Here is a 26,672-nt window from a genome sequence, read left to right as displayed (position 1 = left end):
TACGTAGTTAAAAGCACTTTCAAGCGAAATCTTTACCTCTCAGTCGTTTTCTGTGGGAAACGGGACGAAACAATCCTTAAGTATGATGTTCTCGAGCGAGGGACACTACTGACTGGTGGTCCCCCATTCATTGGATCGCTTTACCGTTTCCTTTACCATTCACCACTGAAGCAGTCTCTGGCTTGGAGATTAAATTTATTCTTTTGTTACTAGATAGATGTAAAACTATACTGCTATTAGAGTGATTAGGTGAATAAATTCATTCCTTTTATCAGTTTAGTCACATATTATAATCCTACGAGTTTTCGTATTAAGCATTACTTGGTTTCTCATTCTTTTGAAGACTAGCACAAATAGGAGCAAATAGTTTCTGGATCTTTCTTTTTGTTTATCAGAAAATGGCAAATATTTTACTTTTTCCTTGTTTGAAAAAAAAGAATGACAAAATCAAGTTATACACAAGGATAAACGGATGTTTGTGGCGTGTGTTTGTGTGTGTGGTGAGATCATAAAACCACATACGTCGAAGTAAATTCCTACGAGATCGTAAACCTAAAGGCGAAATTGGCTGGTTGACTAAAAGAATTTAATTGGAATACTAAAGCTAATTACAATAGCGTTACTAATGTTTTCATGGTTGTTTTTGAGATTTAGCTTTTTCATAATTTGTTGCGTTCGCTGTATTCTGTCACTTCTCGGTTCTGAATCTATGATTTTTAGGAACTGTAGCCCGAACTTTAATTCTTCTCATCTTGGTAGTTTATAACCTCTACGATATTTACTCGTATGAGCTAGCCATATACATGATTAGTGTAAGTATTGGATAGGTGCAAAAACTAACTCTTGCTGTCGCGTTGTAGTTTTTTTTCTAACGTTCGTTCATTTATGGAGGTATAGATACTTCGTTATACCAAAGCGTGTGTAAATCACAAAACAAAATATCTAAAATCCATGATGGCAAAACAAACACTAGATTAGGTTCGGGTGCTGATGTGCTTTGCATTTGTTGTTGCTGCCGCTGCTGTTGCTACAGTGTCTGTGTAATGTCTAGTTGTATGCTCTTATCACTAGCTATGATCGTTACTGTTCAAATTTTCCCATTTTCTTTCACATGGTTGCAATGACTTCTGGTTCCTGTTTGTCGCTTTTCTTTTAATTTTTATGTGTAAACCTAAATTTGTGTATTCTAATACTTTTACTGCTAGTATATTACGCAATGTTTATGTACACTGATCATTTGTTGGACTGTTGAAATTTTTCCTTCGTTTTCAAAGTGCGGATAGATGAATATCGAACTAGGTGCTAAGTGGTTAGGTTGTTCTGTTCAGTCGAAATTGTGTGGTTTGTGTATAGCAAAGCAAGATGATGAACATTCTAACTTTCAATGCTTTCTGTTTGTTGCAGGACTCGTCAAAAAGATAGTCAGTGGATACATTAATAACGGTCCTTAGCAGGTAAGTAGTTTTAATATTGCCAATTATGCCACAGTAGACAAGGTACATTCTCAAGTTGCACGAACTTGATTGTGACTGAAATGAGTTACGAGTACCTTCGGGGAAATGAGATGATTTTCCGAATTGTATACAATTCATGTAGAAAAAAGCGTTACAAGAAGTAATCTAATTGGCTTCAACGGAACACCGTGTTCTAGAATAATCTTCACTGAATCGTACCTGCGCTGCTTTGAAATCAATATCGATCAATTAAAGATGGTGAATGTGCCAATTTTATTCCCGGAATTCATCAAAAAATGTATCCAGGATGCATCAGCCTTCTCAAAAAAATTGCCCAGTATTCGCCAACAAAGGACTTCTCAAACAGTCTCAATCCGTTAAAAAGAACGCATGATGCTATTCTGTACGCTGAGTTCAGAATATTTATTCCTCGATAACTGAACTTCAATCTCCGCTTCTTATTCAGAATTGAACTACACTGCTTACGTTCACGAGAGTTGTTCATTCTTTGTCTAGGTGCAGTAGAAAGCACTGAGTTTGTGTTTAGCTTAACATTGCAGTTTCTAAGTGCGGTAAGGTGGGTCATCTACTTGATTTATTCATATTTTGTTTGTCAACACTAACATGCTTAATGTAGCCCCAATGCTGGTTTGAAAAAGCAAACCATTGTTGGGGTTGCATTGAACGTGTTGATATTGACAAACAGATACATTATTAAATGTACTAGCTGACCCATCTTGTCCCACCTTACCCTACGTTTGTATAGCGAATTGAGTTATTTAGCCATAGAACACCTTCAAATCAATCACCAGGTTATATGCTTGATATTGGTATATTTGAATCAACAGTAATTCCCAATCCAAAATGAAAAAAAAAAAACTACTGAACAGTCAACAGTAATCCCAACCCAAATTCGATATTCACATCTTCTAGAACATAATCCGTCAGAAATAAAATAAAGCAAACTAAAATCGCAAAAAAAAACAACGAACTCACCTCAAATGACACATCGGTTTCCTTACACTGTCCCTCCTTTCTCTACGCCTTTATCCTTCTAGTTTAACCTTTCTTCTTCACCCGTGTGCATTGTTGCAGTCGAGAGAACTCTGCTTCACACGCCGGGAAAAATATCACATCAGGTTGCTTATGATTACGAAACAGAAACTCGTATCTACTACAATCCCTCTTCTATCTTGGTCTCTTCTGTCGCTCCGTCCCCTCTTCTCCATTTGTCAGTATCCTATCTAACACGTTTTTCTTCCTTTGCCCTTCCTATATCAACATCTATTAACAGAGACTCCCCCTAAACAGGTTCGTCACCCTCGATCCTACAACCCTAGAGATGTCGTTAAAAAGACGAAACAGAGGCAAGGTTCGCTTGCACGGCCACATTCGCAAATATAAGTAACATGCTTATCAACAATCAGATTTCCATCTTTGTTCCTTACATTCCTAGTCAACAACTAAACCGTTGTTCCTTTCGTATGAATCAATAGTAAACTAAGAAGAGAAAGCCTTCGTTCATGTTTGTCTACTGCAACGTTGTAGTAGAATATTTATAAAATCCTAATAATAGCAGAACTGTTTCAACACTTCCATTGCTGTTTTTTTTATATCAGTAATACTCTCTGAGTATTCTTATAATAGTGTAGGGCCATTATACCTTGCATCCTGGCTGTCGTATCTAGTTTTGATTAGAGTTACTGCTTGCCGCATTCAAGCATTATTGAGGTGGCGACTGGTGGAGTGCAACCGTTGATGTTCTACCTTTCCACTGTTCGTCTACGGATTCTTCACCAGTGTCGGACGTGGTAGGACTTACTGCAGCTGTTGCAGTCGTTGCTGCTACGGTAGCCTGTAGAGATCCTCCACTCGATAGGGATCCCCTCCGAACGCTCCATTATGTACTGTGATTGTTATTGAATGGAGGGATGTGGAACAGCGGGGATAGGATCTTGTGTGGCAGGTTCGAAATATGGGGAATATGTGGATGGTGGAAGTTTACCTGATGGTGGAGATCACTGGGACCGTGGTCCTGGTGTGGAAGGTGCGAGGATATTAGGTGATGTGAGAGCTGCTGCTGAAGGTGGATAGGGAGATTGTGCTGCTGCTGGAGTGACGGATGCTGCTGATGAGTAACAGGAGAATGTTGCTGCTGATGAGCTGTTGATTGTTGCTGTTGCTGCTGCTGTTGTTGTTGCTGTTGGTGCTGAGCTGGAGGTGTGTGTTGTTGCTGAGGATGCTGCGGATGGCCAACTGTAGGATGATGGACATGTGCCGTACTCAATATATGGCCGTTGCCCATTGTCGACGAGGATGAGATCACCGATGTCAGAATAGCTGACGGGATATGCATTGGAGGCTGTGACTGACTGTGAGGTATAGTGATGTGCTGGGCAATTCCCGGGTTGGAGCTACCATCAATGTCAATTTCGCTCTTTATGTTGATGTGTTCCAGCTTCATGCCATGATTACCATTGTTGAGCTCGTTGCACTGCTTGGTGTGCCTTTCGAATTCGAGAATGTTCTCAAACTGCATCTTGCAGGTTTGGCAGTTGTAAAGGATCCTGGTGGAGGAAATGGAAATGCAGTTTCAGAAACAATCTTGCTCCAGTGTTAATGCTTGTATTGATAAACTTGCTATCAGTATGAACCAAACATTAAATGTTATCACGGTAACTCAACTATGTGTGTAATTTGTCATCACGCTACGACAAAACAAAAAACGAATTCGAACATGGCTAAATACTTACACCATGACTTGTCCATTCTGCTGTTGCTGCTTGAGCGACTGCTTCTGGTGCACCAGCAAATGCTTCTTCAGATTCGAATATTGCGAGTACGACTTGGAGCACAGTGGACATGTGTGCGGACGAATTCCGAGGTGCACCATCTCGTGCTTCTTGAGATTGGCACGTTGTGAGAATGCTTTATCACAGCTCTTGCATTTGAATGGTTTTTCACCTAGGTAGGACATTAAGTGGGACATTAACATAAATGGCTCAAACCTTACGATGGTATGCAATAGAAGAAAGGTGAAACGGATGAGCATCAAATCGAACTCGATTCTGAACTGAGAATATCTGATTTCGATTGCTAAAGCTGTTCTTTGCGAAGTTCCATTCAAATTTCCGCTTACTGTTAGAGGAGAAACCCGATCTGATGCTCATCAACGGTAACAGAAACTACGTGACAGACACAAGAGTGAGGAATGTTAATGAAAAAAAAAATTAAACGTAACAGAAAAAGTGGTTTCTAAGTTATGTTAAACTCTGACGGGCACATAAATGGTGAGAGAAAGTGTAGTGGTATTAAGTAAACTATTATTTACCAGTGTGCAGCATCTGGTGCTTGACCATGTTAGCCTGCTGGGCAAAAGCCTTGTCACAAGTCGGACATTTGTATGGTTTAATTCCTGCACAGACCCGAAGTGTTAACCGGAAATTGATAAAGAAATGCAATTATAAACAAACGGCCCCGCATTTAGGCATCAGGGACTGTTCTATTACCGCTGTGCAGCATCTGATGCTTGACCATATTGGCTTGCTGCGCAAACGCTTTGCCGCATACTGAGCATTTGTAGGGTTTCACTCCTAAGCAGAAGAGAGGGAAGATTTTGAAAATTCCATGGAACTATTTTTTTTAAAGCTAAATTGTGAAAAATTACCAGTGTGAAGCATCTGATGCTTAACCATGTTCGCTTGTTGAGCGAAAGCTTTGCCGCACGTGCTACATTTGTATGGTTTAATACCTGAGAAACGCGAGAAAAGGAAACCCTATGTTTAGCAAGTTGATCAGGATTGAGCTTTTGTTGTGTGATGCTTATTCGTTTCTACCTTTACGATCTAGGTTAGTACTGGAAAAGTTAAGTGTGTCTATTTACCAGTATGAAGCATCTGGTGCTTAACCATGTTGGCTTGTTGGGCGAATGCTTTGCCGCATGTGCTACACTTGTACGGTTTTAGCCCTGTTGAGGTGGTGTGAGGAGAGAGAAACATATGATTTAACTTATCCTTTTTAACTCATATATTAAGGTTTTATTCTATTCTTCTAAACTAATAGCTGGTTTCACAGACCATTTCAGTATTCATCAAAATTGTTTACGTCTAATCGGATCACTCAAAAACTTCAACAAGCGATGCGTTTGTGACACATACCAACTAAAGGCGGTGAGTTTTATCTCCACCGAGGATTTTTTGTTTGTACATTCGAGGAATAGAGGCTTTTTTAATTGTTTTTATCTGTCATCAGAAAACTAAGTAAATTGCAGACACAAGTTTATCGTTTGCAAATAATAAATCCTTGAACACTTTCAGAGGGGTCGATTGAGGTGCTTCAAGGCGTTTATCATTTTTGATTCATATATAAGCGTGGAACTTAGCGAAAAGCGCATCAAAACTGACTAGGCTAGAGCGAGAGGTACCGCAATGATACTCTTCTTCTGCATGACTATTACGTCCGGACTTAAACGCCTGCTCTCATATTAGTGTTCAGAACTTCCACAATTGTTAATTGAGAGTTTTCTAAGCCTGTTCTATTGTTGCGTTCGTATATTATATGGTAAACACTATGATAGGTAAAGATGAGGCAAGATAGGTTAGCTAGTACATTTATTAATTTATTTGTTTGCCAAAATCAACAGGCTTAATGCAGCCCAATGCTTTTTTCACAGTATAAAAAATATATATAAAAAAAATCAAATAGATGGCCCATCTTGTCCCGTGACCTATGTTGCCCCACCAAATTTTGAACCAATCTTCAACCCTTAAAAAATGATCCTCGATCAGACCAAAATCATACCCACCGCCATCAGCATGATATGCTTTAAATCCTAGCTTGCCTGACATATTAGATGTTGTGTAATGTAAATTCGAAACAGCAAGTGGGGAGAAAATTGTAAATCCTAAGTTTCTCGCATCATTTTTCAAAAGGTCCTAAGTAACAAATGTTCATCCTTTAAAACAGTGCACTTTAAAAAAAAAACAGATGAAATAGGTCCAACAACATACACTCGCGATCATAAGTTTGGGGTCACCCTTTAAAAAACATGTAAAGGTGTTTTGCTCATATCTCTGCCATTTTACAACCGATTTTAGACATTTATAGGCCTTTTGAAAGGTATTGACTGAAATTTAGTTCGTATGTAGCTGGTGTAATATATTTTATTTTATTTATTTAAATAAATTGTGAATATTCATGACTGATTTTCTCAGATTTTGGACGGTCAAATTTATAAGTGAAAGTGGTAGTAGAATCCTTATTCTTTACTCACCGAATACATTTGTGAAACTTTGGTTGAACATTTTAGAATATGCTTTAAATCAATCAAATATTTATTCATGTCATCGCTCAAAAGTTTGGGGTCACCCTCAAAACAAATCCTGGGAATGTTGTTTTGTTTATATCTCTGCCATTTTTGTCCAATTTTAATTCTCTTTGCAATATTGGAAAGGCAATGAATTGATCTTAGTTCGTTGATATAGCCACATATTTAACATTTATTTATACTTAATTTCCAAGTAAACTTATAACAGTGACAAACCATACTTTTGAGCAATGACTTGAATAACTATTTGATTGATTTACAGCATATTCTAGATTTTTCAACCAAAAATTCATAAACATATCTCGATGGTTATAAAATAAGGGATTTGCTTTCACTTTCATTTCAAAATTTGACCGGCGCAATTCTGAGAAAACCTGTAAAATTTTAGTAAAATATATTAAACCAGCTACCTACAAACTAAATTTCAGCCAATACTTTTCAAATGACCTATAAATAACGGAAATCGGTCGTAAAATGGCAGAGATATGAGCAAAAACATTTACATGTTTTTAAAAGGGTGACCCCATACTTATGATCGGGAGTGTACGTACCACATCTAACATCAAAACATCAATGTATTTTTTTATTTTGATTTTTATCGGAAAAATCCCTTCTAACATCGGTGACACCTGCTTTGCTCGTATGATTTAAGTAGAAACCTCGATATAACGTAAATTTTGGTTCATATAGCGTAATTTAAAAGAAAATTATCACAGTGTAATTCTTTGGCAGCTGGTTTTGAGGCCGTTAAACTAAGTTAATATTGTATTTTGAATTTTTCGGGATGTAATTGGTTGTTTTTTTTATTTAACTATTGTATTGTTTCGATAAAACGTAACTTATTTATATAAAAAAAAAGTTACGCTATATCGAGGTATGACTGTAAAAATCATTATGTTCTTATGAGAGTTAGATACAAACAAATTGAAACCGGTTGCACTCAATCGCCATCAGTCAGAAGATTTTTCAATGGATACTATTAAATTTGTGTTGACCCTGATTATTATTATTATTTAGCTTTATTAAGGATTGACCCTGATTATGCATTAAGTTGATTTTAACCAATTCATTTAATCTTAAAAATCTTCCCATGACGGTTTTACAAGAATATATCGTTTAAAAAAAAAAGGCTGCCTGGTCGTTTCAGTCGTTCATAGTAAATGTCATTAAATTTCCCATAAGAAACAAATGCAGGTCGGAGTCGATTATCTGTAAGATTTGATTATCCCATTTTTTATTCAAGTGTATTACAATAATTTAAAAAATATATAACGTGATTACGTGATTTAAAAAGCAAAATTAAAAAATAATTTCATTCTTTTCAAGGTAAAAACTACAATTTTCTAATATTCATAAAAAAAATGGTCAGTTTCACCCTTTTGAAGAAAAAACAACAAATTTTAGATATGCTTTTACGGATAGGATAATCCATGACAAAAAAATTAAATAAAACTAAAAAATATTGATTCGATGATCCATAAGATTCGATTATCGAAGAGGATGAGAAAATAATTTGGAATACCAAGAATCGAGTCCGACCTGTACTTACATTGTTGATGTATTTGTCATTTGGTTTGTATGTCACGTTACGCGTCTTTGATCGTAGCTTGTATTTGATGATTGATGAATCAAGCGTCCTTTTACTTGGTGTTCATTCTCCATCTTTTGAGATCCAATTTTGCAACCCTTGACCATGACCTGTACTTTTTCTATGGTGTTGAGATCGGTCACCAGAAGCTGAAGCTTGGCATGTGTAACATTGATTCACATTTAAATATGTTTAGGGTGTGGGCCTCAGAAGTCAGTAAAGGCACACCCAAGCCGGAGGCCGCGGGTTCGATTCCCGGTCCGGTGGAGGAAATCTTTCGGGTTGGAAATTTTCTCTACTTCCCTGGTCATAGAGTATCATTGTGCTTGCTTGCCACACAATATACACATTTCATGCTACAGAAGTGTGAAAAGCTACACTGAGAAAAATCTAATATTGTTTTAATGTTTCGACAAATGGTTATTTGCAATAGAACCACCAATGTTTTCAATCTTTCGGACATATACATTCTCTCAGACAACCAGAATGCACGTATATTCAAAGTTGTTTTCGTGATGTACAAACATATATACAAACGAACAATTCGTATAGGATGCAAATAAATGGCTTATACGTACAAAAGTGGAGGCCATATACGTGCATTTTTTAAAATTAATTTTAAACGAGTTGATTTAACATCCTACACGATTTAATCTGTAATAACAAATTCATTTTGAAAAGTCTTACGATGTAATCCGATTTAATTTGGGATACAGTACGACGGAAAAATAAGTCATCGCATATAGGTCGGAAATTTGCATTCTATACGATATAACTTAAACATAATGCGAGGTATGCCCTTCTTATATGCGATTTTGACTTAAACTGTAGCAATTTACGATACTGTGTGTACATTGTTATACGATTTTTGGTTGTCTGGGCTATGAATGAACATCAATTAGATGGGTGATCACACACACTTTCCATGGTACTCATGAATTTCATGGGATTTAACCTGTGTGAGCCTAATGAATATTATTAGTAATCTACATGGACATTTGCTATACAGTATGTGTATGTTGTTTGCAGTGCTGCGTGCTGTCAACAATGTCAATTGACGTAAGATATTGGTTTAGTACTGAATTTCACTTCCGACACTGATATTCGTAGTTAGCATGATATCAGGCGATACGTCTTCGACACTACTCCACTAGGAAAAGGTTGAAAGTCTTCCTTTTATCTCAATAAATCAACTTTTTTGTATAACCGTTGAATTGTTTTAACATTACTGATGAGTTTTCTAAAGATCGGTATTCGATTAGCTGGCGTATTAAAGAAAAATTGTCAATAATATCAGTGGCCCCTTTACGATGTCAATGTAATTCGCGCTTTGTAACTTTGTGAACTGATACTGACATCAGTTGGCTAGAGAAATTCAGCACTGGTTGTTTCTATATTCACCTCTAAAACACAGAAACAAGTTTGACACAGTGCTCGGATGTTTCCGAAATTTCAAAGTTTTCAAGACTTGACTTGAGAACATTTGGGATTGGTATTGAGATTCACAGAAGAGTCATAAGCGGGTTCATATTGTCCGAGCTAGTGTTGTAGATTACTCCAACCAATCTCCAAAATCTAGATGAAATACAAAACAAACGTTAATTCTGAATTATTGAGCATTGAAATCATTAAATTATTTCTCAAAAGGTAGCATTTTTTTCATCACATTTAGAATGGTCACGAACTACGGAAATTTCTGCTAAATTTAACCATAAAGATCATGAATAACCAACCAAGTGAGACGAAAATTGCATGGGAACTTGTCATCATCGAAATGGTTTCTATAAAAAAACAGTTTTCGACTGACGAACACACTAGCTTTCCAACATCGCTCGTCGAATCACATTTCCCTAGCACAGACATCAGAATCAACATCGAGAACAATGATTTCCATCATCAATTTCAACTACGACGAGTGCAACTTTCCTTACGTGTTTGTTTGCGAAGCGATATTAGGTTTTGTGTACGAAATACTTGTTGAGTTTTGAGGAATACATTGCAACATTACATAAGTCAGTCTTAAGAAAGTTAAATTTGAAAAAGCGACAACATCAAAAGGATCACCGCATAGCGATATCCGCAAAGGCCTTCTCAAGTCTTATTTTCGTAACATTTACAACATAAAACATAAAAAAAATGATATTTAAGGAAAGCAAATATTACCGGTGTGGAGCATCTGATGCTTCATCATGTTCGCCTGCTGGGCAAAAGCTTTTCCACAGGTTGGACATTTGTACGGTTTGACTCCTGCAATTTGTCGGGTTTTGATTCGTTATTACAGATCGTGCGTTCATTTGAGGTGGTCGATAAGAGAGAGAGAGAGAGAAAGAGAAACAATGAAGAGAAAAACAGAATTACGGGAAGGCACAAATGATGAATAGGAAACAAAATAGAAAATATTAAGAGCACAATATGTTAGTTTGAAAAAGTGAAATCGAATTTTCTGTTTTTATTTTACTGCATGTTGTTTTCAGAATTGAATAGATTTTTTATTCGATTAATCTAGAAATGTACTTTGGTTTTTCTTTGTTCGAAACATAACGAATTTAGATGCTCATCCGCGCGGGAGACTTTCAACAGTTTTCGTCTGAATGTTTAACACAGGTGAGAAGAGAGATCTTTGAGATTCAGTAATCTAGTCAACTTAAGCGTTCTAAGATTTACCGGTATGAAGCATCTGATGCTTGACCATGTTTGCCTGCTGTGCAAATGCCTTGCCACACGTGGAACACTTGTAAGGTTTTACTCCTAAAAACAGGATGTGGGGAATTTTCGATTGTTTTTTTTTTTCAAGATTTGCAAAACATTGGAAAGAAAAAATGGGAGAAACAGATGTTCGAATATTAGTGTATTCTCCAGACGAAAAAATCTCGGTTTTACGAAAGTTTTTATTCTGAGGGACAGAGTGAAGTTCTATTCAATACAACGCAAACTTGGATGACCTACCAGTATGCAGCATCTGATGTTTGACCATGTTGGCCTGTTGGGTAAATGCCTTGTCACAGACGGGACATTTGTAGGGTTTTAAGCCTGGAAGAAGGGAAATCAGAGTTAGATTTGCTGCCAGCTACAAATTCTAGCAAACTTCGAAACGGGAAACATGGACGGGTACAAGGAGATAATGGATATCTATTGCTAATAGGGATGGATTTATTGATGTTGTAATTCAGCGACATTTACCGGTATGAAGCATCTGATGTTTAACCATGTTGGCGTGTTGAGTGAAGGCCTTTTGGCACACTGGACACTTATAAGGCTTCAAACCTGCAATGTTTGCCATCGGTGAAACGAGAAGAGAAAAATAGAGCAAAATTCAAGATCAACTTTGTCACCGTTTATGGAGTTAGATATCGAAATAGGATGATTAGAAGGAAGTGAACGGGAAATAATAGGATAGAAACACTGGAGGCAAATATGTTCGAAAGATCAACTTAGAAAATTTAGTCGTGTGATGATAATAAATAACGGAACTGATAGTTGTCGATGGTAAAGGATTAAACCAGTAAAAGAACGAAAGGCAGTTGAGGGATTATATGTACGTACCTGTGTGAAGCATCTGATGTTTTATCATGTTGGCGTGTTGAGAAAATGCTTTCTGACAAACCGGACACTTGTAAGGTTTAAGTCCTGGAATTGAAATGAAATGTACAAACTAAAGTAAGTAACACAACGAACGTTAAATCAAACTTGTGAAAAAGTGAACGGGTAGGAACCAAAGGACTGGGCGAACGGGATCGTAAAGAGATGAATAAAAGAAGCTAAGTGTGGTTTATCTGAATTTGAAATTAATTCTATAAACCTAGGAGTGTTTGTTTAAGCAATATAAAATATGGGAAAATCGAGTGTGAGCTTAGATTTACCGGTATGGAGGAGCTGATGCTTCAGCATATTAGCCTGCTGTGTAAAGCACTTTTCGCAGATTGGGCATTTGAAAGGCTTCAATCCTGATTTTCGCGGTTTGTGTGAGGTGATCAAAATCGGAAAATAGAGAAGAGAAAATAGGACTTTGCTTAGAGAAAATGTGTCATCGGCCTTCTTTGATTCATCTCTGGCAATTGGTCGTGGATTATGAGCAGATGTAAATGTATTTCTCATCAGTATGAACCAAACTAATGAATGTCGGCATGGTTATCCGAATACAGTGTAGGTTGTCATCATTGAGATTTTTTTTTAGTTATTGTAAATTGCCAGTTTTTCCTCTCGTGAAACATTTCCCTTAATTGGACTTATCTGGGGGCCATGCAATAATTACGTGAGCATTTAGAGCAAAAACGCGTTTGATTTTTTTTTTTATTTATCTGCTTTTATCAAAACTTGTAATGCACTTTTCGCGTGAACCGAAGCTCGCGTATGCAACCCGAGCAAAGTCCAGCATCAAAATGACAGCAAATTGAAATCAAGTTTTGATATCAACATCAAACTGAAATCATAATTTGATTTCAGTTGACGCAATTGACAAATTTGATACCTAATTTTGTTGTCATTTTGCTATGCATTTGCTCTTCAAAAATATGTTGTTGCGGGTTTGTTTTCATTGCCTTAGCGTAACATCATATTGAATACTTGTTTTGTTATCAACAGAAAAAATGGATATCAAATTTAGTTTTCAGTTTGCTCTCACTGATAGCAGAAATAGTTTTCAATGTGATGTCACAGGAAGATTTGTTTGCTCTGAATTTTGATATTTTAACCGTTAAACGATAAAAACGACAGCAACCTGAGTAATCATTATCAGCGAAATCACAACATCAAATTTAGATTTCACCCAACACCCACTCTTCCCGTCCCGATAGTATTGTTGGTTTCCATTGGCGACCTTCGGTTCGCGCACTGACAGTTGTGTTTACAAAAGCTGTAGGCCCTTTTCTATTGTTGATCGAGACATTTGCAATTGTAACATTTTATATTATTTTTACATAGTACAATGTAATTTTAATTCAGATGCTAAAAGTACTGGATTTTGAGAATTTAAAATCTCGGTGTCTACTAACACAGTTTTTACCCCAAGTCTGATCGAGCTTCTACAAGAGCATGATAAAACCAAACCTGCAACTTGGGACATCGAACTTTTGATCATTATGAATGCGATGTGTAGTGAGATCAACATACCGTTCCAACACCATATTTGACGCGTTCCTAATCATGACGCACTAGTCTATTTTTGATCGCATCTCGAATTTGACAAGTCCACAGTTTACAAGGAAATTTAAAAGAGAATTGCAGGAAAATCTCCAGTAGAATCCATGTCAAACTTTAGGAAATTATTTCAAAGTAATTTTTATAAGAAATCATTTAATTTTATAATAATTCTGTTTAGATTTCCACGATGAACTCCAAGAGAATTCATAGAAAGGGTACATTTCCAGATAAATTAATAGGATTATGGAGAAATTAGCGCTTTTCGCGAGAATTATTGAGAATACTAAGATAATTGTAAAGTTTCCCGAAGAGGATTCCAGAAAATTACGAATGCTGTTATGATAAAAAAAAATCAAGGGAGGAAACGTCTGAGTGAATTTTAATATTATTCATATAGGTAGTCTGGCGAATAGAATTTTGATCTACCAAAAAGCGGAACCAATTCAATTCATAGAAATATTACAAGTATACATTTCCAGAGGGTAACTTTTTAATAGGATTATGGAGAAATTAGCGCTTTGCGCGAGAATTATTGAGAATACTAAGATAATTGTAAAGGGAGGAAACGTCAGAGTCAATTTTAATATTATTCATAGAGTCTGGCGAATAGAATTTCGATCTACCAAAAAGCGGAACCAATTCAATATATTGTAGAACAACAATTGAAAAGTACTATCCACTTATATAAACAAAACTTTGATCGTGCTTTCCTCGTAAACCGAACGCAAATTAACGGCATCATCGGATAGGGAAAACAGTCTCCAACCCCATGATGGTGTTAGTTTGCGAAGGTGAGCCTTGAGTCCGAAGTGTATCCGAAGTTTTGTTCGCAAAAGATGATGTGCTCTTTTTTGTTGCTGGTCGTGATATGCTCGATTGGTTCCGCTATTTGACAGCTTAATTGTTTCCCGAGATTCTATCCGCCATACTAAAAATATAGCGACTATAATTATTCAGGGGAATCCTGGAAGTAGCTATGCACACATTGTGACGGTTTTAACGAAATTATTAAGATAAGGAGCTATCTTCTAGAAATCTAGAAATTATTTAGTCAATTCATACATTGAAAATACTTCAAGATCCCAGGCACAGACATTCAAGATTCAGGATTTGGTAAAACTTTTAAAATCAGGGCTTTGAACATTTTTAAGCTTTCAATTTTGAAATTTGAATCAAATACCGGATTATTTCTCGGTTGAGCGATCATCCTATAATACTCTCGTATAGACCTGTGCGTCGCCGTGCCACGCCGCCGCCTATGAATTTGAGCCGGCGCACCGCCGATATAGGGGAAATGCAGGTAATGTCGGCCTAAGTGTCCCTAATTTGGACCCATACATAAATTCAGCAATCAACTAAATTTTCAATAGCAACCAAAAATATCCATTAGTTACGTCCCAATAACGCGTTCATCTAGATAAAATTGATAAATAGCCGACGTTTAGCGATGGGCCCAAATTAGGGACAATTAGGCCGACATTACCTACATTTCCCTACACTTAAAGACGCATAAGTATTCAAAAGTAATATCTGGCTGAATCTAGAAAGAGGTGACAAGTCAAAATTGGAACAATTGGTTATCTGTTAAACTTATGGGAAAAGACATTCTGCCTCTTTACCCAATTCAGACTTTTTTAAACAATTATCAGACACGTTCCGAGAACCAGAAATGTACAACTTAGCGATAAGCAAGCGGTACGGAAACCCGAATCAGCGAAAGATAACGCAATTTTCTCAAACTTATAAAAGTAACCCCCCCCCCCTCTCCCTGAAAAGCAGTTAACACACCATGATAATTTAAAAAAAAAAGTTGCATTTAGAGCCAAGATCCATAATACACCACTGTACACGTTCTGAATTACCCGGGGGGACGTCAAACTAAAACCCTTTATGTGACATATTAAATAACAAAGACATTTGAAACTGAGGATAATAATAATAATACCACAGATCGATAAAAGAAGCTTTTATCCTGCATCTAATACGAAAAACACAACAAGAAACGGTTATGTGCCCAAGTTATTAACGAAAGAGAAAACCGACGAAGAGAATCGATCAATGTTACTTATGACCTAATGCAATGTTCAGCTTGATTTATATAGCTGCTGAAGGAATATTAACGATAAGTTATAAGAAACTACTGATTATTGTCTGATTCAAACATTTTATAACATTTTTGACATTTTGGGCTAGTCTAACTTCGTCTAACGCTAGAGAAAAGTAATTTTTCAGACTCAAATGAAATGGATAGTTCAAGTATTCAAGTAGGCTTCTAGCTTTAAGCCTGCAACAATTTTGTTTTGTAAAATATGTTCAATAAATTAATTTTTTAACGGGTGGCCACTTTGGCGAAATTGCCCCACTTTCCCCTACTTGAAATTCAAGTTGAAAATGCAGTATTTTTACGACGACCAAAGTGATACGCCGATGCACGCCGTCGCTGCCGAACAAAATCAACTGCGTCAAAGGTCTACTCCAGTAGAAAAAAAAAAACAATACTAATTCTTACATTATTATGCTACATCCAAATATTTGATCAAAGTTTCCATGTTGCACTCTATGCATTAGTTCCATAGTTAATTGAATTATGCAATTCAACTGCAATCAATTATAAATAGTACTAGGTATGAAGTATTATGGTAATGCAATTTAATCATTCCAACTTACCATTGTGAACCAGATCGTGCCGCTGTAGATTGGCCAATTGTGTAAAACCCTTATTGCAAATCTGGCATACAAATGGACCTGTAACGAAATGATACGAAAATTCAAATTAGCCACGCGCCTTCCAAAGTCGCAAACGGATCATTCATGCTTCCTTACGGTCGCCAGTGTGTGCCTTGGTGTGCTTCCACATGGAACTGTGACTGGGGAACTCCTTGCCGCAGATCTCGCATTTGAACTTGTTCTCCGTCAGATGTTTGGTGCGATGCTGTTGCATCTCTTCCATCGAATCGAAGCGCTGTTGGATTATTATTTGCGTTGTACGCGCAATTCACATGTGCGTGTGAAAGAACATAAAATGAAGAGAAAAAATATGTAGAGAACCGAGACTCAATCGAACTGACGGTCTATAGTATAGATAGGAGACGCGGTGCGGCTTGGAAATTTGTTTCCCATATACACAACTCCTTCGCGGCGGTGTAGGAGAAAAGGGTGCATAGGCAAAGGCGCGTGTAGTACAAGGGGAGGAGGAACGAGAAAAGGAGCAATAAGGCTGTGAGTCAAGAACAGGTTTCTCCTCCGAACTGTGTGTGGACCAACTCAATAACAAAGGAATACGGATGGCCGCATGTTTTATGTTATGACGGGAGACTGGAAGTGCTAGAGAGGCGTGCGGGGGTTGACTTTTGAGGAGGGTCAACATTTAGGTAAAAGGATTGACTGTGGTGCTTGGGATTCTGTTGTTTCTCTTTCTCTGGAGTGTATGGAGTTTTTAGACTTGTTGGTTCTTACCTTTCTGCATTGTGGACATTTGATCTTATTCAGATTGATTAATGTGTTCCCTAGCGAAAGTGACACGGCGAGTGAATGCTTATTGTCGACCATGGGATCCTGGCTGAGCATCTCCGTCCGGGCAAGCTCGATCTCTCCATCCTCGAAAGTTGGTTGCTAGAAAAGATTAGAAAATGCATTTATATTAAAAAAAAATTGCGCATATTTCGCATCGATGCACGTAGATGATAGCTATTGAATAAAAAAAACGTGTTTGTTATTTGCTATAAGCGTTTTAAAAGGGAATTATACCGCCGCCATCAATCAAGTTCTTATGCTATTCTTCCTTTTTGGCATATTCGCATACGAGATACATGGCACATCATCACAGGGATACCTACACGTGAAGCGGAAAAGATTCGCGGACTGTGTTGCCAAAGTGTACCTACGCATAAATGCGATATCCATGTTGATCAAAAAACGAACAATAGAATGTAGGGGCTGTCCATGTCCATGGACAGTACCGGGGGATGGGAGCTGGCGAGTGTTCTATACATTTTTTCTAGGTTTGTATGAATGATTGTCTACACAGGGGGAGGATTTAGAACAGTTTTAAGGGACAGACCTTCCGCATTATTAAAATAATAGCGAACATGAGATCCTGGTCAAACCTTGATAAAAAACAAGGACATTAATAGTTGTTAATCCTTTCCGAATTTTATTCAATACCTAAGCATTGCTAGCCTTCCGATAGCCACACCTGTTAAACGATGCACGTCATGATGGACGTGTCGGGTTGGAGTACCGAGGATTTGTACAAGCTGGACATTTCCTCAATATCTCGCGATGTATGGTAGGGCTTGCCTACACAATGTCAGTCACTATAATTCGTGATTCCCCGAAAATTTTGAAACGGATATGGATAGGTATAATCGAAAATTGGTACATCATTTCGTTGTATGTGGACTTAATTTTATTCATTATAACCCAAGGAAGTGGCACCTCTATCTCTACTAATAGGAGCCATAGCGAGCATAACCGCGGACCCATGCTTGGGCCTAGCATTGATTGCTGTTTAAACTTTTTTATGCTGCCTACGAAAAAATGGCGCATTATTATAACCCATACAAATCGATAGTACTGAAAGTTTTTAGAGATGCCAAAAGAAACTTCCAGGAGAAATGATAAGAATACATCCTAAGAAGCCGAAAAAAGCTTTTATGAAAAAAGTAAAAATAATAAATTTGTTTGTTGCTATGGGTGATAAATAATCTAAATCTACCTATTGCATAATATATGTATTAACCACTTTCTGTATAAGAATATTTAATTTAATACGTTTATTGAGTAGCTCTTGAGTTTTTAGCCCCTTAGATATAATCAATGGAAAATTTGATAAAAGATTGTTTGTGAAATAGGGTAGAGAACTACTTCGGCCTAAGCGCCTATTTTGGGTCTATCAAGCAGAAAACACAATCCATGATTTCGGCTTTAACAGGTAAATTATGCGTTTAGTGCGATACTTTAGTTCAAATGCTACCGAACGAAGTCAATAAGAACGCGTGATATGAATGTTTGCACCCAATATTCTCAAATACAAATGAAGCGCTCCGACCCAATAAATCTTTATCTTCATCCGATAGGCCGAAGTGAATTAATTAGCGTTTCAATGCGTTAGGCCAAGTTTAGATAATCCGTAGGCCGAGTTTGGCGTCAAGAAGGAGTGTTAGACTTTTAACAATATCTCAACAATTTGTTTCTCTTTATCAAATCCTACGATACGTACGGAAAGGTAGATACATTTGGAAGCCATCAGTAATAATAACATTCCGGTTGGCGCTAAACTTAACTAGATTAAGAAAGACTAAGTGCCGGTTGTGCTTAATAGGCCGGAAATTGGGCAGTTAACCTAGAAGCATTTTAAGATTTCACTCCCCTACATCGCCGTGCAGAATTTTGAATCATTTATATTATGATGGCTTTCAAAACGGCCGGCACAGGCCAACTGTTTTTGGGAATTATGAAACCATTAACACTCCTATAAATAGTTGCGGTACACAATTATAGGAACCAACGCTTCTAACGTACCGCAGGGTTTACCCTAATATGTAGTATTTTGAACTTGTAAGTTACAAGAAGAGGTGGTAAAGTATGCGTTTGACATGTAAAACCTCAGAGTCGCCTGGAAATGCTATCTAACATGAAGCTTTAGTGTGTAGTTAGTAGGTAGATAGTTCCGTTAGAGTACGGCAGTATGAAAATTAAATAGAAGTTGAAAATGAGCGAAAGGCCATTAATGCGACAGTACAAGCACAGACAAACAGACATAACTCATTGAATATCTTTCAATATAAAACATCGTCGTAAAACACTACCGCCATCTGATGAGTATACTGTGATGGGTAGTACGCTGAACAGATTGGCGGAAGTGTGTAAACGTTAAACGCAAGGATTATTGACTATGCGGCGCGCCACATGTGGTGGTACTACCAACTAAAAACATTTAAATTTACCGTTAAATGCGTGTTCGATGAACAAATTGCCAGTGTTGTGTCTGTTTGTCTGTGGTACAAGTCAAACGCACGCTTCTTTACCTAACTCCTAAAACCTGTCAACTTCACATTCAAAGAGGCACAATCAGAGGAACATGGATGTAATATCGGCCTACTGTCCCCATTTTGGGCCCAACAATTGATGCAACTGCGGCCCTTCGAAAATAGTCCTTGAAACGAGATTGTTGTTTTTACTCCCTCTGCGTCACAGTTATACACAACACAATTCTCTTAATTTTAGTAATAATGTCCCGTAGGTATTAAATTGAACCAAAAAACTTTTTGTTTCTGCAGCGAGCGCAGGCAAAAAATGAACGGAACACAAATTACGTAAAAGTTTTTCATTAAAATAGACCAAGAAATGTACTCAATTCGTTGGCGGCTCATAATTTTAAATGAATAGTGAACTTGTTGTGTTTTTTGACATATACTCGTATTTCGTTCACTCAGTGGCGTTTCCTTAACCTCAATCTACCTGTGCACCAACTCTCAAACATAAACAATTATCAAAATATTGCTTGCAATGGATAGATATCGAGTAAACTAGAAGATTAAGTGTATTTTTCAACCGATTTGGGTATGAATATGGCATTAAATCTGGTATTGAAAGTTGGGTCACAGGTTAAAAGTGAGGTTACCGGACGCAACTGCTTTCACTACTTGTAGACTTCCTCAGTGCCGAATACTGTGGTGGTGTTTGAGCACTTGGCACCAAAGTTTTTCAGATTTCTGAAATCTTTAGAAGTTATAATAATGGTTTACACTTGTAAGTTACAAGAAAAATTATATTATTTTCGTCCCATTAGGTTCCATTGATAAGTCTATTGACGTAGATTAAAAATTTTCTTTTCTTTTTTTTTAGGCAAGGGCCTACCATTTCTGATGACAAGCACAACGGCTTAACAAATAGGGCGTAACCATTGAAAGATCTTAATGGCTTATTAATTTATAAAATTAAATTGTTATAAATTTTCATGTATGTTTGCAAACTTTTCGTATATTCTGGGTGTTGTGTACTGAGATACAGTTACTATTGTTATTGGGAACAATATAAATGCCTAAAATACTTCAATTTCGATACATGTATATGAATTGAGTGGAGGAAAAATTTACAATTCATTCACTGGTTTGTATACATTTTGAACATCGGCCTTTTTCAAATGTTGCACGACTATTCTGCTGTTTTCATAGTGAAAATCCAAAAGTTTCATGAAATTCCGTATAATTCCGTCTTATAGGTGGATCCACAACTTTTCGGTCCGTCTCTTGTTTGTCAATCTACCATTGAATAGTTAATACTGATTTAAGCTTGTCAGTGTGTTCATTATTCTCGTTGTTGAGGATTCAACTGAGCACTATTGAAAAACAATTAGCATACTATTGATTTTAAACAAAAACCTGTTTTTTTATGGATTCGATAGCTTTAGGTTGTATGAAACATTTTTTGACTAGCATTTCATATAAAAAATGCTTCGTTTCGACTTCCGCAATGAGACTCCTGTTTTGGACAATTCTGTCGATTGGTATGCTGCCGCTATTCGCATAAAAGTCCCATGTCCTATGGATTTCCTGTCTACATAGGACTGTTATGCGAATAGCGGCAGTATGGATAAAGTAGCCTGCAGCAGTGACGTGTAAACAAACAAACACTTCATACATGTGTTCCTCCTTAGATTGACAAGAATACGCAAATTCCCCTATAAACTTCGTAAATCTTGAGATTTGTGCTCTTGAAATTGCAAAGTGTGATAAGAATCTACATGAAAACACCTTAAAAACAAAGAAAACCTACAGACATGATGATTATAACATAAACAAATCATTTTGTTTGCTTTGAAATGACTCTCTTGCCTTGAAGAAAATTTTGCAACTACATTAGAAGTAGTGATCATATTTTCAGGTCAATAGCTCAGTGCACGCAACCTAATCTAAATATCCATATCAATTTTCCTTACCCACAAATGTTGACAGTTCTGTCGGGTTTGTTTTGGCTCCCATTTGTTGCTATCTCTTGGAGAATAAAAGGAAAAAGCGAGGATAGCTTTTCGTGCTCTGATCTATTGCGATAATTTAGGATAAATTTTTGCACTCACAATGGTAGGGCTGTTATAAAAATCCCAATTTTCAATCCACAAAATCCGAACTATACGTTGTATTTGGGATACTCGTATACAACGTATATTCGTTATAAGTCAGATAACACCAGGCCAGTGACAAGACCTATACTAACAGCAGCGTTTGACAGTAGGCAGCATGTCCCGGGCTCAAATCGTTTATTTTGCTGTGCTGGGCCCGCTGTCACGGTATAACATGTTGCCTACGCGCCTGCCACTGGACTGGGTAACACAGTAGTATTATTCCAAACCTCAGTGTTCCAAAGTTTTTAATTTCGGAATTTTAGCTAGCCTTCTTCTTCTTGATTTGTTTATTTACCGTCAGTCTCGGTATCCCGCACTTGAGTAGATATCGAACCCATCAACACATACGCTGGTGCCAACGGCTGTCTTTCCGAAGGAAGACGTGACCAAAGATTTTTTCGCCTCAGACAGCGGCGCCGGTGGTGTAGTGGTAAGCGTGATTACCTCTCACCCCAGCAGGCCTGGGTTCAATACCAGTCGGCGCCGCCGGGATGTTCTGAGGCATAACATCTCTGATCACGCATTCCTTCGGGGAAGTAAAGCCGTTGGCCCCGGTCATGAGTTGATGGGTCGATAGGTAGGGTCCAGGTGTGGGAGCTGCCTCCCTGGCGTCGGTAGCATTGGTGCTCAGCACGGAAAACAAATCAAGGAAAAAAAACTTTAAATGTAAACATAAAATAGACCTCTAAGGCAAACTTTTTTAAAATTAATTAAATTAAACACTTAGATGCGCGTGCATGCAATTTCACAGCAATCAATGCAATTTCGCATTCAGTGCTAAATTAGGTGGGCAATAAACCAACCAGGCGTTGTAAAATTCAATTACCAATAAGTAGATAGTCGATGGATCAATGGGTATAGGAGGAAATTCAATGTCTCTTTCTCACCTCAATGCATGATAGTGATTAGAGGAAGGAAGATCCGTCCTACATCCATCGTCCCATTCTGTAAAACAGAAGGATGTTTGCCTTTGCGATGTTAACTAATCTTTGGTGTACGTACAATAGCCACTGATTTCGGAATAAATAATAATAATTAATAATTGATATACTAACTTGGCAACACTGCTATACTAAGCCACAAAATACATCGCATCAGGAGCCGGGGCGTCTTCGTGCCATCACAGAGCGCACTACCTCGTCTCCTTCTTCAGACGTTCGTCGATCCAACTCCATCCCACCCCACCCTCACCAATACACCGACGACCGTACCAACCCTGACCTGTGAACAATCTTCTCTGTACATATCTGACTGCCGAAAATTATTGCCGGTTTCCATTCAGGACGGAAATCATATCCCACTATGAATCAAGTGTAAATTTTATAAATTTCCAATCAAAACACAGCGAATAATACGTGGATTTCGGGCAGACTGATTACATGAGCATTTGCTCCATTTTGCGTGTAGCGCTACTGCAAACGCGAGACATTTTTGTTACCCTTCCAATATTGGTGCTGCTCTCCCACAAAACTCACCGCGTGCTGCAGCAGCAGCAGTGTGCAGGAATTTATTTTGTGAGCCTTCATCTTTTTTTCGCTCATTCGCTAGCTCGCATTTCCTTTTCCCTTTTTATGCTCGCGGCATTCGCGTGCACACCATCATGCAAGGAAAAAATCACATTTTTCACCCACAATCCACCGTCGAAAAATAAGGAGTCGAAATTCCGGCTCGGGGAATAATGGAAGACAGGATAGAAAAAAAAGAAGCTGCATGGTACTTACCAGTGGATAAAACATTCCGAACTAACTAAAATTCCACCTTACGAAACAACGCGGACTGAACTGAAAAATCTCACCGAAAACTCAGGAAATTCTGCCGCGACCGGACGCAATCGATTTCCGTCAACTTGAGAAACTTTGCGTACAATTATTTCAAATTAAAAGAACCGAAAAACTGAAACCGAGCGGCTATGTATGGTGCTTGTGCTCTGATGTAGGAAAAATATGTCTTTTTCCTATCACTACACTAAACTTCTTTCCTTTGCTCTGCTGCTGCTTCGAATGTGGGCTCGCTTTTTCCTCCTGGCGGCGCATACGAGCTTGTGTGCGTGTCATTCACAAGCGGCAAGCGACGAGCGAAAATGTGACGTACGAGGCGAAAACCGCGACCAACGGGCAGCTACCCAGGTGGCAAAGTTGTGGACGTGTGGATCAACAACATTTTTTTGTTGCTTGTTAAATGTCAGTTCAATTGTTGCGTGACAAGGGATCATGCACTTTTTATGTATGATTTTTCTAAGGAGACTGAATTGGATAAAGAGACGACTTCATATCCATTTGAAAGGTCTTCTGCTCGTTTGGAATAACTTTTCCTACGACTTTGACATATAATCGATTGTAATTGATAATAATTGATAACTTTGACATGTAATCTTTTTATAAATTCAGTCTCTTTAGATGTTTCTATCCCAGCTTTACCTTAGTAAGATCTAACATCGAACATTAACATCAACATCTATGATTTCGTAAGGTATTTATGAGATTTCCTGCCTCTCTTGTAAGAAAACGAAGAAAACGGAAGAAACATTTTTTTAATAGTTTACTTAATAGCATTAACAATAAACGTACAAAAAAACATGAACTTACCGTGCCATAGTTTACCGTTTACTAATAATTGGACGTCTAAATTTTAATATGAGGACTGTGTTTTCAAATTTCTTTTCAAAAATAAAGCACATGATAAATGCTGAGTGGTGCGGAGTCGATCACTTTCAATTTTCAAGTTATTTTTCTTAAAACATTAATTTTTTGCCTTTGTTTACATGCTTACAACACCGCTCACAAATTGGTGGTTTTTTTTTCAGAGTGAAAATGAGAACTCGTTTGTGACTTTCTCATTATTTGTTTACAATTGCTCGATTGAGCCAATATTATGTAAAGTTAGGAATAAACTTAACAATAATTATAAAGTAAGAAACTGATCAATATCAAGTCAAATGGTCGAATATGCTTTTGCTGCTTTTCCTCTGACCCGTTTATTTTTATGTTTAAGTTTTCTTTGTTGAGGATGTCTACAATCACTAGTGATTATTGCAATGAATTAATGGTACTTTTTATTGGTATGAATAAATTTGGACAGCCTTTAAAGATACACTTGTTTTATTACACTACAATTTAGGTTAGGGATAATATTTTGAGTTTTGATACCGTGTTATTAATTAATAATACATACACTTACTGGTAACCGGAAGAATTAAGTAGCTTGTTTACTTACGACAGTGTCCGGCAGGTTTGCCTATATTTCACGGCTCCAAGATGATATCGTTCTATAGAAGCACCGGAAACCAAAAACAAGCTCCGCCTTGTGGCTGGCTTCAGGACCACGGATCGATCTTTTTCACGACTAACCACAGTCTAACTGAATCGAACCCACCTTATCAAGGACTATTTTCAGCTGCAGCACCGTCCGTCTGACCAGCACCAGATCGTTCTGAACGACCCTGAACTGATCCAACTCCAAATAAATTGTACGGATGGTCTCCTGGGATGGATAGAGGGTATACACGGATAGAAATCCCCTTATACCTTTTGGCAAATTTCCATTGCTGATTATTCATAAAATGTATAAGTCAACTAATAAGCAAACGCATTGCAAAATTTTAATTAAGATCATGTGTCAAATGAAATGTATAAATGGTCACACATACCTTTTATGCGTTCTTATAGGACGTATGTGGTATGTCTTATGGAATGTATAAGGCTGATGTTTTGGCAAAAATGTATAAGTAAAACACATGAATAAAATAATTAATTTTCGTTTCGTGTAATTCACAAACGAAGTGACAGACGACTAACTGGCGAAGAAATCCATTTAAATAATGTGGTTCACTGTAATAGAATTTTCTTGGAAGCTTGTGCCATCATCCACCAGGTGGGTTAGTTTTTTTTTGTTTTGATTTGAACAAAGTTGATTTTGTGTACAATGATTCTTTGACAGTGTGCAAAGAGTGTATCATTTTGTCATTTTTTTATGCATTTCAGTTTTTAGTAGAGTGAAAGAGATAGAACCAAAACATTCTAATACATTTGGTGAAAATGCTAGTACAATCCAATAGTAGTGTTGCCATGTGGTACAATCTAGTAGTAGTGGTGTTGCCATGTGGTACACTGAAAAATTGAAATAGCAGGTTAGTCACCAAAGTTTTCGAGCCGCTCCGTCTGTCACTTCGTTTGTGGTATAATTGGTTCGGCTTGGACCAGATCTTATGGCGATTGTGAAAAGGTTCATCGTAGTCAGCTGTTGGATGATGCGAAAGTGCCTCCCACCAAGATCAAATAATTCTCATTCAGTTTGGAGCGGTTTGGAGCTTGCGTTCTCCTTTATCAGGAACAAACTGCGATAATCGTCCCACGGAACGTAACTTACCTGAGAAATACTTTTTTTTCCCCTTGATTTGTTTTCCGTCGATCTTATTTTCCGTGCTGAGCACCAATGGTACTGACGCCAGGGAGGCAGCTCCCACACCTGGACCCATCAACTCATCAACCGGGGACCAACGGCTTTACTTCCCGGCGTGATCGGAGATGTTATGCTTCAGAACATTCCGGTGGTGTCGACTGGGATTGAACCCAGGCCTGCTGGGGTGCGAAGTAATCACGCTTACCACTACACCACCGGCACTGCTCTGAGAAATACTTTCAATAGGTAAAAATTATTGCTGCATCCATTAAATGTTGTCCGGGAATAGGTTCTGAAATCAAAAGAAACTTACCACAAAGTGGATGTTTCCAGAAATTTGTTTCAACGGTGTTCAACGAAAAGCAAAAACGTAGGATACTCGCCGCTCAATAACATTTAATTGGATGATAACAGTTATCATGATATTACATACGAGTTTAAAAATTGGAAGAGTATTTGTGTCATCTTGTTGCATTTTGTTCGATGATAGAGGATAAATGCCTTTGCTTGGCATGTTTGCTGGCATTTATTGTCGCATATGGATAACAGAGAACTATCAACAATCAATACTAAACGATTTTAAATTGGCTCACTACTTGACTAGCCTATTGGTCCCAAGCAAATCGACTAACGTATCCCCTT

The 26,672-nt window shown here is 37.6% G+C and overlaps 1 protein-coding gene across 7 annotated transcripts; it reads right to left on the bottom strand.

The window, feature by feature from the left end:
- Positions 1-46: 46 nt before the first annotated feature.
- Positions 47-23,625, bottom strand: LOC135711159 (zinc finger protein 260-like). Of its 7 annotated transcripts, XM_065233905.1 has the most exons (16): positions 23,354-23,624; positions 16,964-17,119; positions 16,331-16,469; positions 16,175-16,252; positions 12,229-12,312; positions 11,912-11,995; positions 11,549-11,632; positions 11,315-11,398; positions 11,033-11,116; positions 10,532-10,615; positions 5,338-5,421; positions 5,122-5,205; positions 4,964-5,047; positions 4,786-4,869; positions 4,208-4,418; positions 47-4,021 (listed from the first exon to the last, which is right to left on the bottom strand). In XM_065233905.1, the coding sequence occupies exons 1-16, from the start codon at positions 23,366-23,368 to the stop codon at positions 3,355-3,357; spliced, it is 2,106 nt and encodes a 701-aa protein (XP_065089977.1). In that variant the 5' UTR covers positions 23,369-23,624; the 3' UTR covers positions 47-3,354. The 7 variants fall into 7 exon arrangements, with proteins under 7 accessions (XP_065089977.1, XP_065089981.1, XP_065089980.1 ...); XM_065233909.1 differs by lacking the exon at positions 11,549-11,632 and having other exon boundaries at positions 23,354-23,625; XM_065233908.1 differs by lacking the exon at positions 10,532-10,615.
- Between the last annotated feature and the right edge of the window lie 3,047 nt (positions 23,626-26,672).

Source organism: Ochlerotatus camptorhynchus, unplaced genomic scaffold (genome assembly GCF_037179485.1).
Source record: "Ochlerotatus camptorhynchus isolate MF236.1 unplaced genomic scaffold, CSIRO-AGI_Acam_v1.1 ptg000423l, whole genome shotgun sequence".
Lineage (NCBI taxonomy): Eukaryota > Metazoa > Arthropoda > Insecta > Diptera > Culicidae > Ochlerotatus > Ochlerotatus camptorhynchus.
This window is presented reverse-complemented; position numbering and strand designations above follow the sequence as displayed.

What these genes read in the sequence shown, in the direction of transcription:
- LOC135711159 (XM_065233905.1), bottom strand. An exon ending in GCATCAGATGCTTCACACTG is followed by an intron (nt 5,048 to 5,121) that starts GTAATTTTTCAC and finishes TCTTCTGCTTAG; the next exon opens with GAGTGAAACCCTACAAATGC. An exon ending in GCATCAGATGCTGCACAGCG is followed by an intron (nt 4,870 to 4,963) that starts GTAATAGAACAG and finishes GGGTCTGTGCAG; the next exon opens with GAATTAAACCATACAAATGT.